Raw genomic sequence first — 19,377 nt, forward strand, 5'->3', positions numbered from 1 at the left:
AACTGCAGAGTCTAAAGCATTTAACTCAACCAATAAGAAGAGAAGTGAGTATATACACTAAAGTCAGCCTATAAGCCACAGTTTTTCAGCATGCTTTATTATCATTTTATGATGATAATAAAGGGTGTCAATTAATTCAATGATACAACACATGAAGATCAATATGAGAACTTTATTATTTACGCATTAAAGAATTTCAGTGTTAAAATAAACCATGCACCATACAAGACTCTCTGCACTACAGACCAACGGAATGCATTATAGGGGAATTTCTCTTTAAATGGTGCTTGAATATACAAACATTTGCTTTTATTTGCTTATATATCTTTCCTCAACTCCACTAAAGTTCAATTATTATAAGGCTCTGTTAGGTAGGTAGAATAGGGAAAAGGAGTCCAAAATGGCGGTGGCTAAAAGACAAGGAAGAGAAAAGCCTGCAAAAATAAAACAAAGGAAGGTCCGAGGACCGGAGTGAGGACCTCAGGTAAAACAAACAACACTCCTAGCTGGCCAATTTACATAGGACAGGCCCAGAGAGAAAAAACATATAAAAAGAGGAGCCAAAGCTAGCTCTCTCTCTCTCCCACGTGCCGCGGGGCTCTTCTCTTCGCATCTTTAGATCGACGTGCCCTCAAGCCTCGAGGATGGATTTTCCTGCTATCTTCTGAATAAAATAGAGCTGTAAGACTGAACTGTAACACTGATTTGTCTAAGAGCTATAACATGGTCTGTTTGAGACCTGAGAGCTATAACACGGTCTATCCAAGACCCAAGAGCTGTGACACGCTGAGGGGGCTTTAATGTCCATCACTCCAAATCTTTGTTGTGACGAGACAAAAAACCGAGGAACATACACTCGTGTGACAGCTCCAAAGTCCATCAACCTTCACCTAGGGCAATACTATCTAATAATCTCATTTAAAGCAAAAAATTGATTCTACTGAATAACACTTAGTGAGCTCTTACTAAGGGCTGAGTACAATGCTAGGTGCTTGGGATACAGAAAATATGACAAACATCTTCCCTTAAAGAAGGTCATAGTGTAAGAACAAAAATAAACATTAAAAACGTTAACACACTGAAAATCTAATAATAATATACATATATGCAAGGCCCAGCAATAACAGGAGATGAAACTGACCATGGACATGGAGACAGGAACAATGAGAAGCCACGAAGAAAGGGTAAGTTTTAACCGAACAAAGATGACTGACCAAGCAAACTACTTACTGACCCTCACACTACAAATGTTAAGACTCACTCTAAAGAACTCGAGTCCAAACAGATATTTATCTTTAAAAGTGAATTTTGCTATGGAAATTTAAGGAAAACAACAGTGATAACTTCCACGAACAACATCATAGCTGCCAGAGGTATCAATGGCATTTTGGGCAAACAGGGGCTAACTTAAAAGGCAACGATGGAGAATGAGAAGTCCTTGGGGGGCTTTGAAGAGCTCTAATACATTCCTGGAAATCAAGAAGACCACACACATGCGCTGGGTTGTGTGCAAACTCAGGAAAGGTCTGAAACAGCTCTAATCTCTCACCTCTGACTGCCCTTGAGGCTCTGAGGAAGCAGGAATTGAGAGCAAAGTTAGAACTGTAAACTCCAGAGCACTGAAGACATGGTGATCACACCTAAAACTAGAAAAGAGCTAGGAGACTTATTGGTTCAAGGCATTTAAGGAAATCTCTGTCAAATCATTAGCTGGCAACTAAGATAACTAAGTAGAGACTTCAGTGACTATAATAACAAAAAACATAGAGGTGGCTTCCCTGGTGGCTCAGAGGTTAAAGCGTCTGCCTGCAATGCAGGAGACCTGGGTTCGATCCCTGGGTCGGGAAGATTCCCTGGAGAAGGAAATGGTAACCCACTCCAGTATTCTTGCCTGGAGAATCCCATGGACAGAGGAGCCTGGCAGGCTACAGTCCACGGGGTCGCAAAGAGTCAGACACGACTGAGCAACTTCACTTCACTTCACTTAGACTTCAGAAGACTAGTTCAAGAAAGTCACTAAACAAACAAATAGTAGCAAAGCCACCACCACTAAACAGTGACAACAAATACTGGAAAGTGTAGCAATATGATCTCCAGAGCTATCACACTATACTATTTAAAATATCCAATTTTGAACAAAAGCCATAAGACACGCAAAGAAACAGGAAGTATAGCCTACCCACAGACACACAAAAGAAAAGCAACCAAAACAAGTCCTGAAGGAAGCTTGAACGTTGGACTTACTAGACAAAGACTTTAAATGAGCTATTATAAATATGTTCAAAGAATATTTAAGAACAAAACACAACCACGTCTAAAAATAAAGTATGAGAAAAATGTTTCATCAAACACAGGATATCAATAAAAATTAAATCAAATATGAAAAATAATCACAGAGACTTAGATTCTGTGTTCCCAGTTCACAGGGCTCAGGTTTGATCCCTGGTCAAGGAAGTAGACTCCAAACGCCACAACTAAAGATCCCACATGCAACAATGAAGACTGAAGATCCCACGTGCTGCAACTAAGACCTGTCGCAATCAAATAAATACACAAATAAATACTTTAAAAGAATTACATATGTGTTCTGGAGTTGAAAAGTACAATAATGAAAATGAAAAATTCACCAGAGGGGCTCAACAGCAGAATTAAGCTTGCAAAATAAAGAACTAGCAAATTTAAAAACAGGTAAATTGAGACTATCTAACCAAGGCTATGGTTTTTCCAGTGGTCATGTATGGATGTGAGAGTTGGACTGTGAAGAAAGCTGAGCACCAAAGAATTGATGCTTTTGAACTGTGGTGTTGGAGAAGACTCTTGAGAGTCCCCTGGACTGCAAGGAGATCCAACCAGTCCATTCTAAAGGAGATCAGCCCTGGGTGTTCTCTGGAAGGACTGATGCTGAGGCTGAAACTCCGGTACTTTGGCCACTTCATGTGAGGAGTTGACTCATTGGAAAAGACTCTGGTCTCAGGCCGTATCAGCCTGAAGGCGCCCGATCTCGTCTGATCTCGGAAAAGACTCTGATGCTGGGAGGGACTGGGGGCAGGAGGGGACAACGGAGGATGAGATGGCTGGATGGCATCACCAACTCGATGGACGTGAGTTTGAGTGAAGTCCAGGAGTTGGTGATGGACAGGGAGGCCTGGCATGCTGCAATTCATGGGGTCGCAAAGAGTCGGACACGACTGAGCGACTGAACTGAACCCAAAAAACAGAAAGAAAAATGAATGCAGAAATTTGAACAGAGTCTCAAAGACTGTGGAACACCATCATGAGTAACACAATCTCAGTATGAGTGGGATTTCCAGAGGAGAGGAGAGAGAAAAAGGGACAGAGAGGGTATCTGTAGAAATAATGGACAAAAACTTACTAAATTTGATGAAAAACACTTATCTACAAATCTAAAAGAGCTCTACAAACTCCACACCTAAATACATCATAATCAAACTATTGAAAACGAAAGACAAAGAGAGAATCTTGAAAGCACCAAGAGAGAGAACTGAGGTAGCTTATGAAAGAATAACACCTTATTTCTCATCAGAAGCCATGGAAGCCAGAAGGCAGTAAGAGGACATAGTCAAAGTGCTAAAACAGAAACACTCTCAATCAAGAATTCTATGTACAGCAAAACTCCTTCAAAAAATTGAAAGATAAATTAAGATATTCTCAGATAAACAAAACCTGATAGAAACTGCTACCAGCAGACCTGCCTAATAAGATATATTAAAGACAGCTCCAGGTGAATGATAGGCCACCAGATAGTAACCTGAATCCACATGAAGAGATAAAGAAAACCACCAAAAGTAAATAACTACGTAGGTAAATACAAAAGACAATACAACCTCATTTCTTCTTATAACTCTTCTGTTATCTGATATAAAAGACAACTTCATAAAATAGTAATTATACAACTGTTGATAAGATTATAATGTATAAAGATATATTACTGCCCATATGACATATAACACAGTTTATGATATATTTAGGTCATCTGTTGTGAAATTGACAATTCATGCTACTAATCATTTAGCATGAAATATGTTTCTGAGTTTTAACTTTGGGATCCTATGTTTGAACATAAAATACTTCCTAAAAGTTAAAACTTTACTCTTCCTGGATTTTAACTTTTTATTCAAACATAAACAAAAACATATACAACAATATATTTATAGTGAAATGCAAGTTTTATAATACAAGTATAATGTCCACAAAAAATTTATTTACTATAATGTAAGCCTTAGTAGCCTTTTTTGAGTTCATCTCACCCAAAATTTAAGCTTCTTCGAGCATTTGATGTTACATTGATTCTATCTGTTGACGGACTTGGAATCACATGACGTCCTGGGGACATCTTCTTTACTTCCCATGCCAACGAAGTTGGTCTGCCAATTCAAGACACACAAAAGATTAAAAGAGAAAAGAGGTGGCGGCAATGGTGGTGGTGGTAGGGTAGTCTAATCTTTTCTCTTTGTTGTTAAGTGCATGAAAACATAAGCAGATCACAATTTTTCCTTGGTACACTGTCTATCAGAAAGTTCTTTACCATATTACCAGTAAATAATTCCAGATGATGCATGGTCCAGGATTTTCCATCCACTACAGCAGGTTATGGGGTTACAAAGACACAACACAAACTACTTATATTTTAAAAGCTTCCATACACCCAGTTAAAAACACATTAAAAAGGCAATGGTACTAATTTTGGCTACTTGTATCCAGTATTGCTGGAGAGCTAAGAGTGTACAGCAGAGATCAAGACAGAAAGTGCTGAGGGTTAAACTGAAGAATACACCTTCATCCTCTACCTTACCCACAAGAGCAACATCATAAACATTTCACTGTTCTTTGCTAGAAAAGCTAACTATTCCTCCTTCTTCACTGGCTCCACACCAATCAGTTGACAGGATGCATAATCTCTACTTGAAAAAAATTTCCCCAAGCAATATCTTCTCCATCCTATGCCCTCAATCAGACCTCCATAACTCTCCAAATGTCCTAGCCTCTTACTCTTTATTCAATCTAGTGACTGTGATTTTTTTTCTCTAATTAAAAAATGATACTAATTACTAGAAAATAAGAAAATTCATATAGATGTTTATCCAAATAAAATCTAAAGCTTTTGATAATTTATTGCCAAATCATATGGGAAATAACTTTTGATGCATGAGATGATGAATGAAAGATGGATAATGCCACCACACAGGAAATTAAAGGTTGCTTCTTATATCCGTGAGCTGCCTCAGGAGGCAAAGAAGAGAAGGGCTGGGAAGTTCTTAAGGTAAAAAAAGTTGCCTCAGGGCTTTCTCTGGTGGTTCAGTTGTTAAGGATCCGATTTACAATGCAGAGGACATGGGTCCTATCCCTTATCAGGGAACTAAGATCTCACATGTCTTGGAGCAACTAAGCCCCTGTACAACTAGAGAGCTCCTCTGTCACAACTACTGAAGTTCACATGCTCTGGGGCCCACACCTTGCAGCTGGAGAGTCTATGTGCCACAGTGAAAGATCCTACATGCTGCAACTTAAGATCCAATGCAGCCAAATAAATAAGATGTATTTTTTTTAAGTGTTGCCTCAGGTATATTTTTGAACCATGATGCCCGGATAGGCATAGCTATTAAGCTTGGAGTTGGCCTCAGAATCTTTCTCAATCTTCAACATAGCCACTGCTAGCCTGGAGTTTGCAAGCAAGAAAAAAAAACTAGTTAGCTTCTACAATGCATTGACAGTTACATTACAGACCCTTTTTGGATACAAGGAACAGAAACTTCATAAAGCTAAATAAAAAAGAAAATAAAGATTTATTGCAAGGATATAAACTTACAAGGATAAGGACATCCTCAAGGTGGCTCATGAGGATTAGGTCTGGAAGAGGCAGGCTTTAAAGCAACACTCTCAAACTCTGAAAGACCAGATGATTCCCCTCATTTTTGCCCTCTCTGTACATCTATTCTGTTTTCTTTGAACCTGATTTCCTCTGCTTATCTTTTCAAGGGCAATACAGTCACCAATTCCAAATCAGCATGATGATCTGGTTCAACCCCACTAAAGAATGTATCCCCCACTCCCATCCAATCTAATAACCTATTATCAAGGGGTAAAGGTGAAACTGCTTATTGCAAAGACAACTAGTTTCCCTGAATTTGGTTTCCTGGGAACCAAGACTTCCTGGATTTTTCCCTTGGGATTCCTTCACTCACTTGGTTTTCCCCTGGGGTTGACAGACTAGGACGATGCCTTCTCCACAGGACAGCTCCACTCACTGAGACTGAACCAAGGTTAAATCCAAGGAAAAGAATCAGCCTAGGCCTGTTTTCTCTGGGTAAAAGGGCATCACTGTAGCTTCATGTGAATTGACCCACTTCACAAAAGCTCAGGCTTTACTTATAAGTCTAAACTAAATAGCAAATTGTTCTTTTGCTTGTGCACATAACCAAAACAAGACTAAATACAGTTGGATTATCCGTCTCTGGAATATGTCTCGGCTCTCCCTACTGCCTTTCCTCGAGCCTGAGTAGCCAGCATCTAATCTATAAACTATACTGCTGAATCTCAACCTTCCCACACTACAGTCAGAAAGATCTTTAAAAAAAAAAAAAAAAAAGTCTGATATGTAATTTCCTTACTTAAAAACCTTTATGACCCAAAATAAACACTAAAGTGTTGATCACGTCTACAAAGTCCTACATAATCTGGTCTCCGCCTATCTCTCTAGGTTCATCTCATGCTACTCTTTGCCTGTTCTATTCACTCCAACCCTGCTAAACTCTGAACTCCTGGACTATTCTGTGCTCTCTTGCACCTCCAGGATATCCTATACTGTCACCTCTACCTGGGATTACATTTTTCTTTTCTCCTTGTCAAGCTAACTGCTTCTTGGTATTTCTGCCTCACTGAAATATAAGCTCCTTGGGGAAATCCTCCTGGGCTTAACCAACTGGTTGATGGTACCTTTTATTATACTCCCAAAGTATAGTATGTTTCTTTGGGGTGACTCTTTGTACACGGATAAGTATTTAACCTCAGTGTTTCCTGTCAATGCACTGCACACTTCATGAGGGCAGGACTGTGTCTGTTTTTCTTAACCACAATAGTCCCGGAGACCGATTCCAAATGAAGGCGTGCTGTGAGCAGCGCACAGTGCAGCTCTGTGTGCTGATTCCAAATGAAGGTTTCTGAAATAGCTCTGGTCTTTCATTACTCCCCTAGTCTCATCAATTTCCCTCACTGCCTACTACCTTAAGAAGAAATACTATACTTTTCCCTACTTTACTGTCACTTCATATGCACCCTGAACTTCTATAGCTGTCCTTATTCCCTTCATCTGAAAGGCCAACTATATTAAAATCCATCACATTTTTTAAACACTTCTACAATCTCCTCAAAATCTTTCCTGATCTATTCCCCAAAGGAGATATGACTCTGTCCTCTGGACACCTATAATATTGACAATTTTTTCATAGTAATCAGTTCTATTTTATCCCATCCTTAGACTACAAATTCATGAAAGTAGTAAGTATATCTTACTCAGCAGTTACATTTCTGTACAAGATAACAAGTGCCTTGCACTAGCAGGTACCCAATAAAATACTTGTTACTGAACTTGAGAAATGCAGCTCCCAACTTTTAGATTTAGACAAGTTTCCAGTTAAGCTGAGGTCAAGTTCATTGTCAATTTTAATAAATGCTTTAGAATCTGCCAGCTGCTATAAATATAAAGACCAGAATTCATTACCTGCTTTGAGCATCTGTCTTCTCCAGCTTTTCCTGAAGTTGAATCCAGTCAATTAATGCTTTGAAATCTCTTACATAGTTATCCAGCATCATCAGCACCTCCTAATTCAAAACAAACAAACATTAGATTCCATTCTGAAACTAAAGAGCTTCAAGAAAAAAAATTTTAGAGTAAAGGACTTAGGAATTAATAATTTTTACACTAATACTCCTCACTGAGGAAGCAGCAAAACCTACCGATATCTGGGAGTAGGGGGTTATTTTCATTCTGTTTGGTAAGAAGTTAGTGAAGCTCACAGTCTAAAGACCAAAAGATGGTATTGATATTCCTTCTCAAGACTTTCTCAACTGAGTATTTTTTTTAATCTTTTTATTGCTATATTTAATAAACAGAAAAGTACATGAAACATAAATGTACTGATAAATTATTTCAAAGTAAGGACTCATGCAACCACCATCCAAGACAAAAAATTTAACACTATCAGTCTCTAATAAAAGTTCCCTGATGTCTCCCTCCTAATCACTGTTCCAAAGTAACTACTGCTTTGACTTCTAATAGTTTTATTTTGAAATTCATAAAATGAACTCATAGACTATGTATTATTTTGTGGTTTCTGTCATACATTTGTTTATCAGATTCATCCATATTGCAGAACATACCTGCCATTCACTTACTGTCATATTCCAAGGTCACTACTGAACAGTATTCTATTAACATTTACCCAATTTACAGTTTATCAAAATTTATTGGTTGGTATTTATTTTAATATTTATTTACCTAATATTTATACAATCTAATGTTGATGCATATTGAAGTAATTTCCAAATTTGGGATATTACAAGTTATATGCTATTACACATGTACATGTTCACTGCACGTATGTATTATTTCTGTTGAGTGTATGATCAAGAGTGTAACTGCTGAGTCACAGAGTAGGCCTATGTTCCACTTGCATATATAGTAACAAACTGTTTTCCAAAGTGGTTGCCACACCCAGCAGCAACCCTCATCTATACCTGGAATTGTCCATTTTGGGTCTTCTTTTTGTGTTTTTAACCTGAGCCATTCTGGCTGATGACGCTGCAATGGTTTCATTTTGGTTTTAGTATGTGTTTCGCTGATTATTAATGATTGTCAGCCCTTTTTCATATGCTTATTGGCCAACTTCTTTTTGTAAAGTGCTTATTCAAGACTCATCCCGTTTTTCTAGTGTCTTTCTCTTTCTGATGTGCAGAAGAACTTCTTTTGGATATGTGCCTATTGTTGATTCTATGTGCAGCACATATAAGCTTGCCTTTTCACTCTCCTAATGGAATGGAATCTTTTGATGAACAGAAATTCCAAATTTTAAGGTGGTCTAATTTATGACTGTTTTATCTAAAGACTGATATTATTTGTGTTATTTTTATGTATTCTTTTCCTATCACAAGGTCAGGAAGATTTCTCCAAAATTATCTTTTAAAGCATGGGTCTGTGTCTAGAATATCTCTTCTGTTACATTGGTCTATTCTTTTTTTTTTTTTTTTACATTGGTCTATTCTTATACCAGCAGTAAATTATCATGCATTGTTACAGCTCTAAAATAAATCTCAAAATTCAGTAAATTCTCCAACTTTATCTTTGACCTCAAAGTTGTCTAGGCAAATTCCAGCCCTTTTTGCATTTCCATACAAATTTTAGAATCAGCTTGTCAACTTCTCAAGGGTAAAAAAAATAGAATTTTAATTGCATTTGCACTGATTCTATACAGGAACTGAAAGAAAACTGATATTCTTATAACATTGTTTTTCTAGTCTTTACAGACCTATAGCTCTATATATTTATCTTACTCGGTGTGTCTCATAATGTATTATATTTTTCTGTGTAGAGGTCTTACATATCTTTTGTTAGACTCAACCCTAAGAATAAATGGTAGTTGCTTTAAATTTTTTTTCAGTTAATGTTGATTTTCCTGGATCTCCTAAGTGTGTTTATTGTGTGTGTATACATATATATGTGATCTGTAAATAATGACATACTTATTTTTCTCCATACATCTCATATCTTTTATGTCTTATTCTCTTATTCCTGTGCTGGCACAAGGCTGAAAAGAAATAAAGATAGTGGCCGATCTTGTCTCATTCACAATTTCAGAAGGAAAGCTCTCAACATCTCAGCATTAAGCTTGATGTTTACTCTAGAATTTTTGGAAGATTCCTTATATCACTAAGGATGCTCCTTTTTATTCTCAGTTTACTAGTTTTATCATGAATGGGTGCTGAATTTCACAAAGTATTTTTCCAAAATCACTGACATGATCATATGATTTTTCATCTTCACTCATCTAATCTGGTAAATAACATTAATTTCATATTCAAATGTTAAAGGAACACTGCAGGACTGCAAAGAACCTGACTTGATTGTGATGTACTGTCCAATTTTCAAATCACTAGATTCAATACATCGTTATCTGGTTTAGGACTTAAGCATCTGTACTTCAGTGTGGCCTACATTTTCCTTTCTCATAACGGTTTTGGTTATCAAAGTCATGCTGAAAGGAATTCTCTATTTTTCTATGTTCTAGAAGAATTTGCATAATACAGGCTTTTTTCCTCAATTTGTTATTGAGATATAATTCACAGACTATAAAATTCACCATTTTAAATTATGCAATTCAGAGCTGTGCACCATATATACACAGAATTATGCAACTGATTCCAAAACATTTTCATCATCCCCCAAAAGAAACCTTTAGCAGTCATTCCCCATTTTCCCTTCTCCCCAGCCTTTGGAAACCACTGATCAACCTTCTGTATCTATGGACTGGCCTGTTCTGGACATTTCATATAAACAGAATCATATCATATGTGGTATTTCGAGGCGGCTTCTTTTAGCATAATGTTTTCATGAGAAATGCTGGGCTGGATGAAGCAAAAGCTGGAAGACTGCCAGGAGAAATAACAATAACCTCAGATATGCAGACGACACCACCCTTATGGCAGAAAGTGAAGAAGAACTAAAGAGCCTCTTGATGAAATGAAAGAGGAGAGTGAAAAAGTTGGCTTAAAGCTCAACATTCAGAAAACGAAGATCCTGGCATCCGGTCCCATCACTTTATGGCAAATAGATGGGGAAACAGTGGAAGCAGTAGCTAACTTTAATTTTGGGGACTCCAAAATCACTTCAGATGGTGATTGCAGCCATGAAATTAAAAGATGCTTACTCCTTGGAAGGAAAGTTATGTCCAACCTAGACAGCATATTAAAAAGCAGAGACATTATTTTACCAACAAAGATCCGTCTTGTCAAGGTTATGGTTTTTCCAGTAGTCATGTATGGATGGGAGAGTTGGACTATAAAGAAAGCTGAGCACAGAAGAATTGATGCTTTTGAACTGTGGTGTTGGAGAAGACTCTTGAGAGTCCCTTGGACTGCAAGGAGATCCAACCAGTCCATCCTAAAGGAGATCAGTCCTGGGTGTTTATTGGAAGGACTGATGTTGAAGCTGAAACTCCAATACTTTGGCCACCTGATGCAGAGGGCTGACTCATCTGAAATGACCCTGATGCTGGGAAAGACTGAAGGCAGGAAGAGAAGGGGACGACAGAGGATCAGATGGTTGGATGGCATCACCAACTCAGTGGAGATGAGTTTGAGGCTCTGGGAGTTGGTGATGGACAGGGAGGCCTGGTGTGCTGTGGTCCATGGGGTCGGGAAGAGTTGGACACAACTGAGCAACTGAACTGAACTGAATGTTTTCAAGGCTCATCTACCTGGTAGCATGCATCTGTACTCCATTCCTTTCTATAACTAAATAACTGTGTAAACACAACTTCTTTTATTCACTTTCAGTTGATGGATATTTAGGCTGTTCTCACTTTTTTCCTATTATGAATGCTGCTGGCTTTGAACATTCATGTACAAGGTTTTATGTGAACACATGTTTCTAATTCTCTTGGGTATATAAATGGAAGTGGATTTCCTGGGCCATATGGTAACTCTAACATTTAACATTAACTACCAAAATTTTTTTCACCAGTAGCTGTACCATTTTACATTGCCACTAGCAATATGAGAGGGTTGCATGTCCTTCAATCCTTACCAACATTTGCTATTTTCTGACTTCTTGACTCTAGTCAACCTAATGACAGTAAAGCGATACTGTTGTTTTTATTTGATTTTCCCTGATGACTAAAAATGTTGAGCATATATTCATGTGTTTATGGACATTTGTATATCATCTATGCAAAAGTGTCTATTCAAATTCTTTGCCCATTTTTCAACTGGGCTATTTGTCTTTTTTATTTTTGAACTGCAGGAATTTTTCATATATTTTGTATATTAAACTTATCAGACATATTGTTTGAAAATATTTTCTCTCATTCTGTGAGCTGTCTCTTTACTTGTGAGTGTCCTAATAACACATGTAAATTTTAAATTTAGATAAAGTTCAATTTACATATTTATTTGGTTACTTGTGCTCTGGGTATAATATTTGAGAAAGTACTGCCTACTCCAAAGTTACAAAGATTTACATCTATGTTTTCTTCAAAGTTTTCAAAGTGACTTCACTTTCACTTTTCACTTTCACACATTGGGGAAGGAAATGGCAACCCACTCCAGTGTTCTTGCCTGGAGAATCCCAGGGACAGCGGAGCCTGGTGGGCTGCCATCTATAGGGTCGCACAGAGTCGGACGGGACTGAAGCCACTTAGCAGCAGTAGCAGCAGCAGCAGCATGTCCACTGAGTCAATGATGCCATCCAACCATCTCATCCTCTGTCGCCCCCTTCTCCTCCTCCCCTAAATTTTTCCCAATATCAGGGTCCTTTCCAATGAGTCAGCTCTTTGCATCAGCTGGTCAAAGTATTGAAACTTCAATTTAAGCATCAGTCCTTCCAGTGAATATTCGAATTGATTTCCTTTAGGACTGACTAGTTTCATCTCCTTGCTGAACAAGGGACTCTCAAGAGTCTTCTCCAGCACTACAGCTTTGAAAGCATCAATTCTTCAGTGCTCAGCCTTCTTGAGGGTTCAACTCTCACATCTGTACATGACTACTGGAAAAACCATAGCTCTGACTAGATGGACCTTTCTTGGCAAAGTGATGTCTCTGCTTTTCAATATGCTATCTAGGTTTGTCATAGCTTTTCTTCCAAAAAGCAATTGTCTTTTAATTTTGTGCCTGCAGTCACCAACCGCAGTGATTTTGGAGCCCAAGAAAACAAAATCTCTCACTGTTTCCATTTATCCCCCACCCATTTACCATGAAGTGATGGGACTGGATGCCATGATCTTCATTTTTTGAATGTTTGTTTTAACCCAGCTTTTCACTCTACTCTTTCACCTTCATCAAAAAAAAAAAACAAAAACGCTTTAGTTGCTTTTCATTTTCTGCCATTAGGGTCATCTGCATAATATCTGAGGTTATTGATATTTCTCCCTTCAATCTTGATTCCAGCTTGTGAGCCATCTAGCCTGGCATTTCATGTGATGTATTCTGCATATAAGTTAAATAATCAGGGTAGCTTTAGAGAAGAAAAATAATCTAATCCAAGGTCCTACTGAGAATCACACTTGTATTTAACTGTCCTGTCTTTTTCATTCTATTACTGCTCTTCCTCAGTCGTTCATGACCTCATATTTTTAAAGAATACAGGCAGTTACTTTGTAATATGTCAATCAATTTAAGGTCAAATTAAATGAATTATCAGGAATACCACATTAGTGATGCTGTGGTCTTCTCAGTGCCTAATATAAAGAGGCACCCACTATGTATATGTCCTAATGATAATAAATGTATATGTAACTAATGATAATAAATTTGATAATTTGATAAGTGGTATCTAACAACTCCCTGCTTAAACTTCCTATTTTTCTCTGTACTTGAAAGCTACCTTTTAGGGAGATATTCTATAACTATAAATATCATGTTCTTCAACAAATTTCACTAATTTAAGATCCATTGGTGATTCTTACCTGGATAAATTATTATAATAATTTCTAAATAATGGTTTTCTAATTCCATCATTCCTTCTACATTTATTACTTAGCATTCTATTATAAAAAGGTGCTTTCCCTTCTCCCTTATTTGACTATTTATTAATTTACTTATTCATAATAGTATGGATTCATCAATTTCTATATTCTTCAATGATCCATTACTATCATTGTTTATTTTAATACTCGAATTGTCCCAGATTTGGCGAATGGGAAGTTGCTGATGCTGGCTCTTACGTATTTCTGACATGTTACCATTTCGTCAGATTATTTCCTACTTTCTGTCACAAAAAGATTTTTCAGGCTCATCCTGTATTTTCGCTGGCCCTGCCCTGGAATCAGCCGTTTCTCTAAGCAGTTCTGGTTCTTTTCATTGGAGACTGATATATTGACTTAAGTGATATAAATACCTAAAGATCAGGTATTTAACGTGCTCACTGATACTGGTGCGTCAGAGCTTCAGGGCACTCCCAGTTGTTGTTGTTCAGTTGCTATCTCGTGGAGTTTCTCAAATTCATGCCCACTGAGGTGGTGACCCATCCAGCCATCTCATCCTCTGTCACCCCCTTCTCCTCCTGCCCTCAATCTTTCCTAGCATCAGGGTCTTTTCCAATTAGCTGGCTCTTTGATTCAAGTGGCCAACGTATTGAAACTTCAGCTTAAACATCAGTCCTTCCAATGAATATTTAGGGTTGATTTCCTTTAGGATTGACTGGTTTTATCTCCCTGCTGTCCAAGGGACACTCACAAGTCTTTTCAAACCACAGTTTGAAAGCATCAATACTTCTGCGCTCAGACTTCTTTATGGTCCAGCTCTCACATCCATACATGACTATGGGAAAAACCATAGCTTTGAGGAGATGGATCTTAGTCAGCAAACTGATGTCTCTGCTTTTTAATACACTGTCTAGGTTTTGTCATAGCTTTTCTTCCAAGGAGCAAGTGTCTTTTAATTTCATGCCTGCAGTCACTGTCCACAGTGATTTTGGAGCCCAAGAAAATAAAATCTGTCACTGTTTCCACTTTTTCCCATGTATTTGCCATGAAGTGATGGGAATGGATGGCCATGATCTTTGTTTTTTGAATGTTGAGTTTTAAACCAGTTTTTCACTCTCCTCTTTCACCCTCATCAAGACGCTCTTTAGTTCTCTTCGCTTTCTGCCATTAAAGTGGTATCAACTGCATATCTAAGATTATTGATATTTCTCCCCACACTCTTGATTCCAGCTTGTGAGTCACCCAGCCTAGCATTTCGCATGATGTACTCTGCATATAAGTAAATAATCAGGGTAACAATATACAGCTTTAATGTACTCCTTTCCTAATTTTGAACCAGTCCCATTCTAACTGTTGCTTCTTGTTCTGCATACAGGTCTCTCAGGAGGCAGGGAAGGTGGTCTCATATTCCCATCTCTTTAAGAATTTTCCATTTTGTTGTGATCCACACATTCAAAGGCTTTGGTGTAGTCAATGAAGCAAAAGCAGACAGTAGAAAAACAAACATACACATGAACACATCTACACCTATTTCTGTACCTAGCTGTGTACAGGTATTTTAAAAGAAATTTAAGCTCATACCAATGCTTCCAAATTCAATCACCTATTTGTTGTTGTTGTTCAGTCGCTAAGCAGCGTCTGACTCTTTGTGACACCGTGAACTGCAGCACGCCAGGTTTCCCTGTTCTTCATTATCTGCCTAAGTTTGCTCAAATTCATGTCCATTGAGTCAGTGATGCTATCTAACCATCTCATCCTCTGTCTTCCCCTTCTCCTCTTGCCGTCAATCTTTCCCAGCATCAGGGTCTTTTCCAGTGAGTCAGCTCTTCACATCAATCACCTATAGTTCATTCTAAACTTCTCCCTTTCCATACTGTAAATCCTTTCTCTGAAAATGAGAAATTTTATTCCCTTTATATTCAATATCTTATTTTCTTAATATTTCTTATGCGACCTACCCACATCTGCCAGCTACTTCTAATCCATATTTTTTTTAATGAGGTGGGAGAACAAGAGAATAGAGAAGGATCTCTTGTCTTTTTAATGTTCTATAGGACCTGCAGTCAGTTACCTTTTTCATATCTGATAGCAATGTTAGTAGTAATATTATCTTTTTCATCACTGATACTAGTTTCCACACTTTCTAATTTCTTTTCTTGATTAACCACAGCAGCAGCTTCTGACTTTGATGATAATGTCTGATGTATGACAGTTCTATTTTATTAATTTCTGCTCTTTATCATTTTCTTCCTTCTGATGTCTCTGGGTTTAGTTTACTTTTTCCCCTAACTTCTTAAGCTGGATATTTTGATCATTGGCTTTCAGCCTTTATTTTATTCCAGAAATTATATGCATTTTAGGCAATGGCAAGCCACTCCAGTACTCTGGCCTAGAAAATCCCATGGATGGAGGAGCCTGGTGGGCTACAGTCCATGGGGTCGCCACAAGTCTGTCGCAACTGAGCGACTTCACTTTCACTTTCACTTTTCACTTTCATGCAATGGGGAAGGAAATGGCAACCCACTCCAGTGTTCTTGCCTGGAGAATCCCAGGGACGGCAGAGCCTGGTAGGCTGCTGTCTATGGGGTCGCACAGAGTCGGACACGACTGAAGCGACTTAGCAGCAGTAGCAGCAGCAGCACTATAAAGTTTCCTTCAGATATGACTTAGGCTCCATCTCACATATATTATTTTTGTTATTCAGTTCAAAATATTTCCTAATTTCTACTATAATTTGTCCTCTGACCAATAAATTACTCAGATTATTATTGCTGAGACTTCCCCCTAAGGATTTCTATCTTTTCCTGGATCGTGCTCCTATTATTCTTCTGCTTAAGAATTCTTCACTCTCCCTAAGCTGTCTGCAGATTTATTATTTATCACCTAGCTCTTCCAGTTATCCTCAGAGATACGAAAAGTCCCTCTATCCAAACATTTTTACCAGTTATGATAAAAGAAATACAGGGTATTTGACAAAGAAATACAGGGTATGCTCATTCATTTATTTACAAATGATATAAGTCCACCATAGACAAAAGAATTCAAAAAATATATAAATCTGCATTGTTCAATATGGTAATCACTTGCCACACGTGGTTATCAATTACATGAAAGGCAGCTACTCTGAACTTAGACTCTGACCAAAAAGAAAGAATGTAAAATATCTTAATAATAATGATCATAGTAAAAATAATAATAATCATACTCATTACATGTTGAAATAATTTTTGATGTATTGGGTTAAATTTAAAATATTATGTAAGTTATTTTCATATGTTTCTTTTTGCCTTTTTAATGTAACAAGTAGGAAATTTAGAAGTACCTATGTGGCTCATGTTATATTTCTATTGGGCAGCATGGACAGGTTATAGTAATGTGGCAAATCTAAAAAGATGAGATATTTTTAAATGATAAGTTTCTGATTCTACCCTTTGATCCAGTAACTAACTGTGCAAGTAAAATATCAGGCAGAGGAGGTTGGTCTTAACAACACATGACACATATAAAAAAGACTGTAATTTCACTTGACACTAAACTCAAGTTGAGTAAATAGTTTGCTGAGCCAGAGGAAAAACTGAATATGGCCTCACACTTCAATAATACAATTACAATAGCAACTATGAAAAGGCTGGGGGTCTGATCAGCATAAGGTAAAATGAGACCACTTCCTCTGTGGGTTTTCTGTCTGTGTGAAACATTTTTTTTACTGCTAACCTGAATTTCCACTCTCTTTCTAGTTTGGGGAATTGGGTTTTTGCACAGACATAAAAGGAGAAGATCTTCCTGCTCTCTACTACTTGACAGTTAAGCACAGTAATATGATTGGAACTTAACCAATCAGACTCACTTGCCTGGGACTCTGAATCTCAAGCAAGCAAGGCAAAGATAAAGAGGAAATGGTGGTATTTAAAAAAACAGCAATACATCCTAGCCAGATGTTTCTCTGCAGAACCTCCCTGGTTTCTGCCTATTTTCTAACCCTGATTCATGGGTTTTAGTATTAAATCTGTGACCTGTCCTCTCGAAGAATTAATTTTTCTATTTAATCAGCTAGAGTCTAATTCTGTTGCTAGCTACTTGCTAGCCACTAAGCCATGGTAAGCACAATTTAAGGAGGATAGATAGATAAAGTAGAACACAATAAACCAAGTGTGATAATAAGGAAGATTTTAACATCAGATTATAGTAGGAACTACAGTAAGAACTGGATGACTAGGCTTAAAGACTAATGGGATGGTATGACAAACATCTTCACATGAGAGGTTGTCATAAAAGGGATTATATTATTTCCACATAAATACAAGTTATAGAACAAAGAACACTCAGTGAACATGACAGATTTTCACCTGCCAGAGCTGTCTCAAAAAGAGAATTATTTACCAGAGGGAATACGGTCAAGGGTAACCGTATAATGGGTAGGTGGATTAGACAACTGTACTAACAGTTCTAAGATTCTATGATTTACTCACCAAAATAAAATTTGTTAGAAATCCACAATGTGTCAAAACACTGAATCAATGAAATTCAAACCAGAAGAGAGAGGTATTCAGTGATTTGAAACATCAACAGCATGCTAGCAAATGCTGCTCTTTAGCCTGAGTGAATTAAACAGAAGATTATTCCCTCAGATGTCCAATGTAACATTTATCAGTGGTACTTTATGACAGAAATTAATTATAATCTACAATCCCTCTTAAAGCAAATTTCTACCCTCTCCAGTCTTGTTTAGAAATTTTTATTCTAAAGAATGGGCTGAATAAGTAAAACTATTAGTGACAAAAGATGTTACATAATAAGTAAATTTCAGAGGATTATCTTATGAATGAAGAAGTCACATAGTCTATAGTCAGTCACTTAATTTTAAGATAACATGAGTTTAGTGATCTGGTTGTGACAGCACAGAACCCAAGCCCCATTGCACTGACTCCTGGCCCACTGCTCTTTCTGCTAAGTCATACCTCCAAGATGTTCTATACCAGCAGCAAGAAAAATAAAAAGAAGAAAAGATAGGAATGAAAAAAGTTACTAGCAAATCCATTATCAAGGGCATGCTTCCCTCCAGTGTTCTTCATCAACATTTTTTACATTTACTACTAAACTGAAGCTTTCTGAAATCAAATTTAAAAATAATAACTGTTAGTCTTTTAAATAATCTTTAATTCTGCTAACATATATGTGAAATCATCAGTTTAAAAAGAAATATATTTGGAAAAGTAAATGTTTAAAATTTTACCAGCATTTCTAAGGCAAATGATACAAAGCTGAATATATCAAAGGCCATTATAATTATGCATGATGTAAAACCAGTTTTAATAATATGGGTTACCTGCATTCTGTTTATCAAATACAGCATTTGCACAGACACTAAGCCTCCAATTACAAAATACATTTCAAACTGACTGGATTTCACAGGAATCACTTCTAATTCAGTTATTTCTGCACTCTAATTTTCCTCTTTAGAAAATCCAAAATCACATTACTGTGACACTACATTCTACTCATCTCGCAAAGACTTTTTTCTTAGCACTGACTAGTTTTACATGAGAGTAGCAATGAAAATTTTACACAAGAAAGATTTAAAAGCATAAGCCACTAAAATCCACTCCACGTCTGACAAAAGGGAATTGATGTCAGGTTTAGCTATGTGCGGACATTGCTTAATTGG

The 19,377-nt window shown here is 37.3% G+C and overlaps 1 protein-coding gene across 5 annotated transcripts in view; it reads right to left on the bottom strand.

The window, feature by feature from the left end:
* The window catches only part of SCAPER (S-phase cyclin A associated protein in the ER), a 421,796-nt gene that overhangs the window by 325,167 nt on the left and 77,252 nt on the right, over window positions 1–19,377 (bottom strand). For all 5 annotated transcript variants that reach the window (XM_070775326.1, XM_070775324.1, XM_070775325.1 and 2 more), the window contains 2 exons: window positions 7,739–7,839; window positions 4,269–4,385 (listed from right to left, as the gene is read on the bottom strand). In XM_070775326.1, coding sequence (XP_070631427.1) covers window positions 4,269–4,385; window positions 7,739–7,839 — 218 coding nt within the window. The remainder of the gene's footprint in view (window positions 1–4,268; window positions 4,386–7,738; window positions 7,840–19,377) is intronic.

The sequence above is a fragment of the Bos indicus genome, chromosome 21 (genome assembly GCF_029378745.1).
Source record: "Bos indicus isolate NIAB-ARS_2022 breed Sahiwal x Tharparkar chromosome 21, NIAB-ARS_B.indTharparkar_mat_pri_1.0, whole genome shotgun sequence".
Classification (NCBI taxonomy): Eukaryota; Metazoa; Chordata; class Mammalia; order Artiodactyla; family Bovidae; genus Bos; species Bos indicus.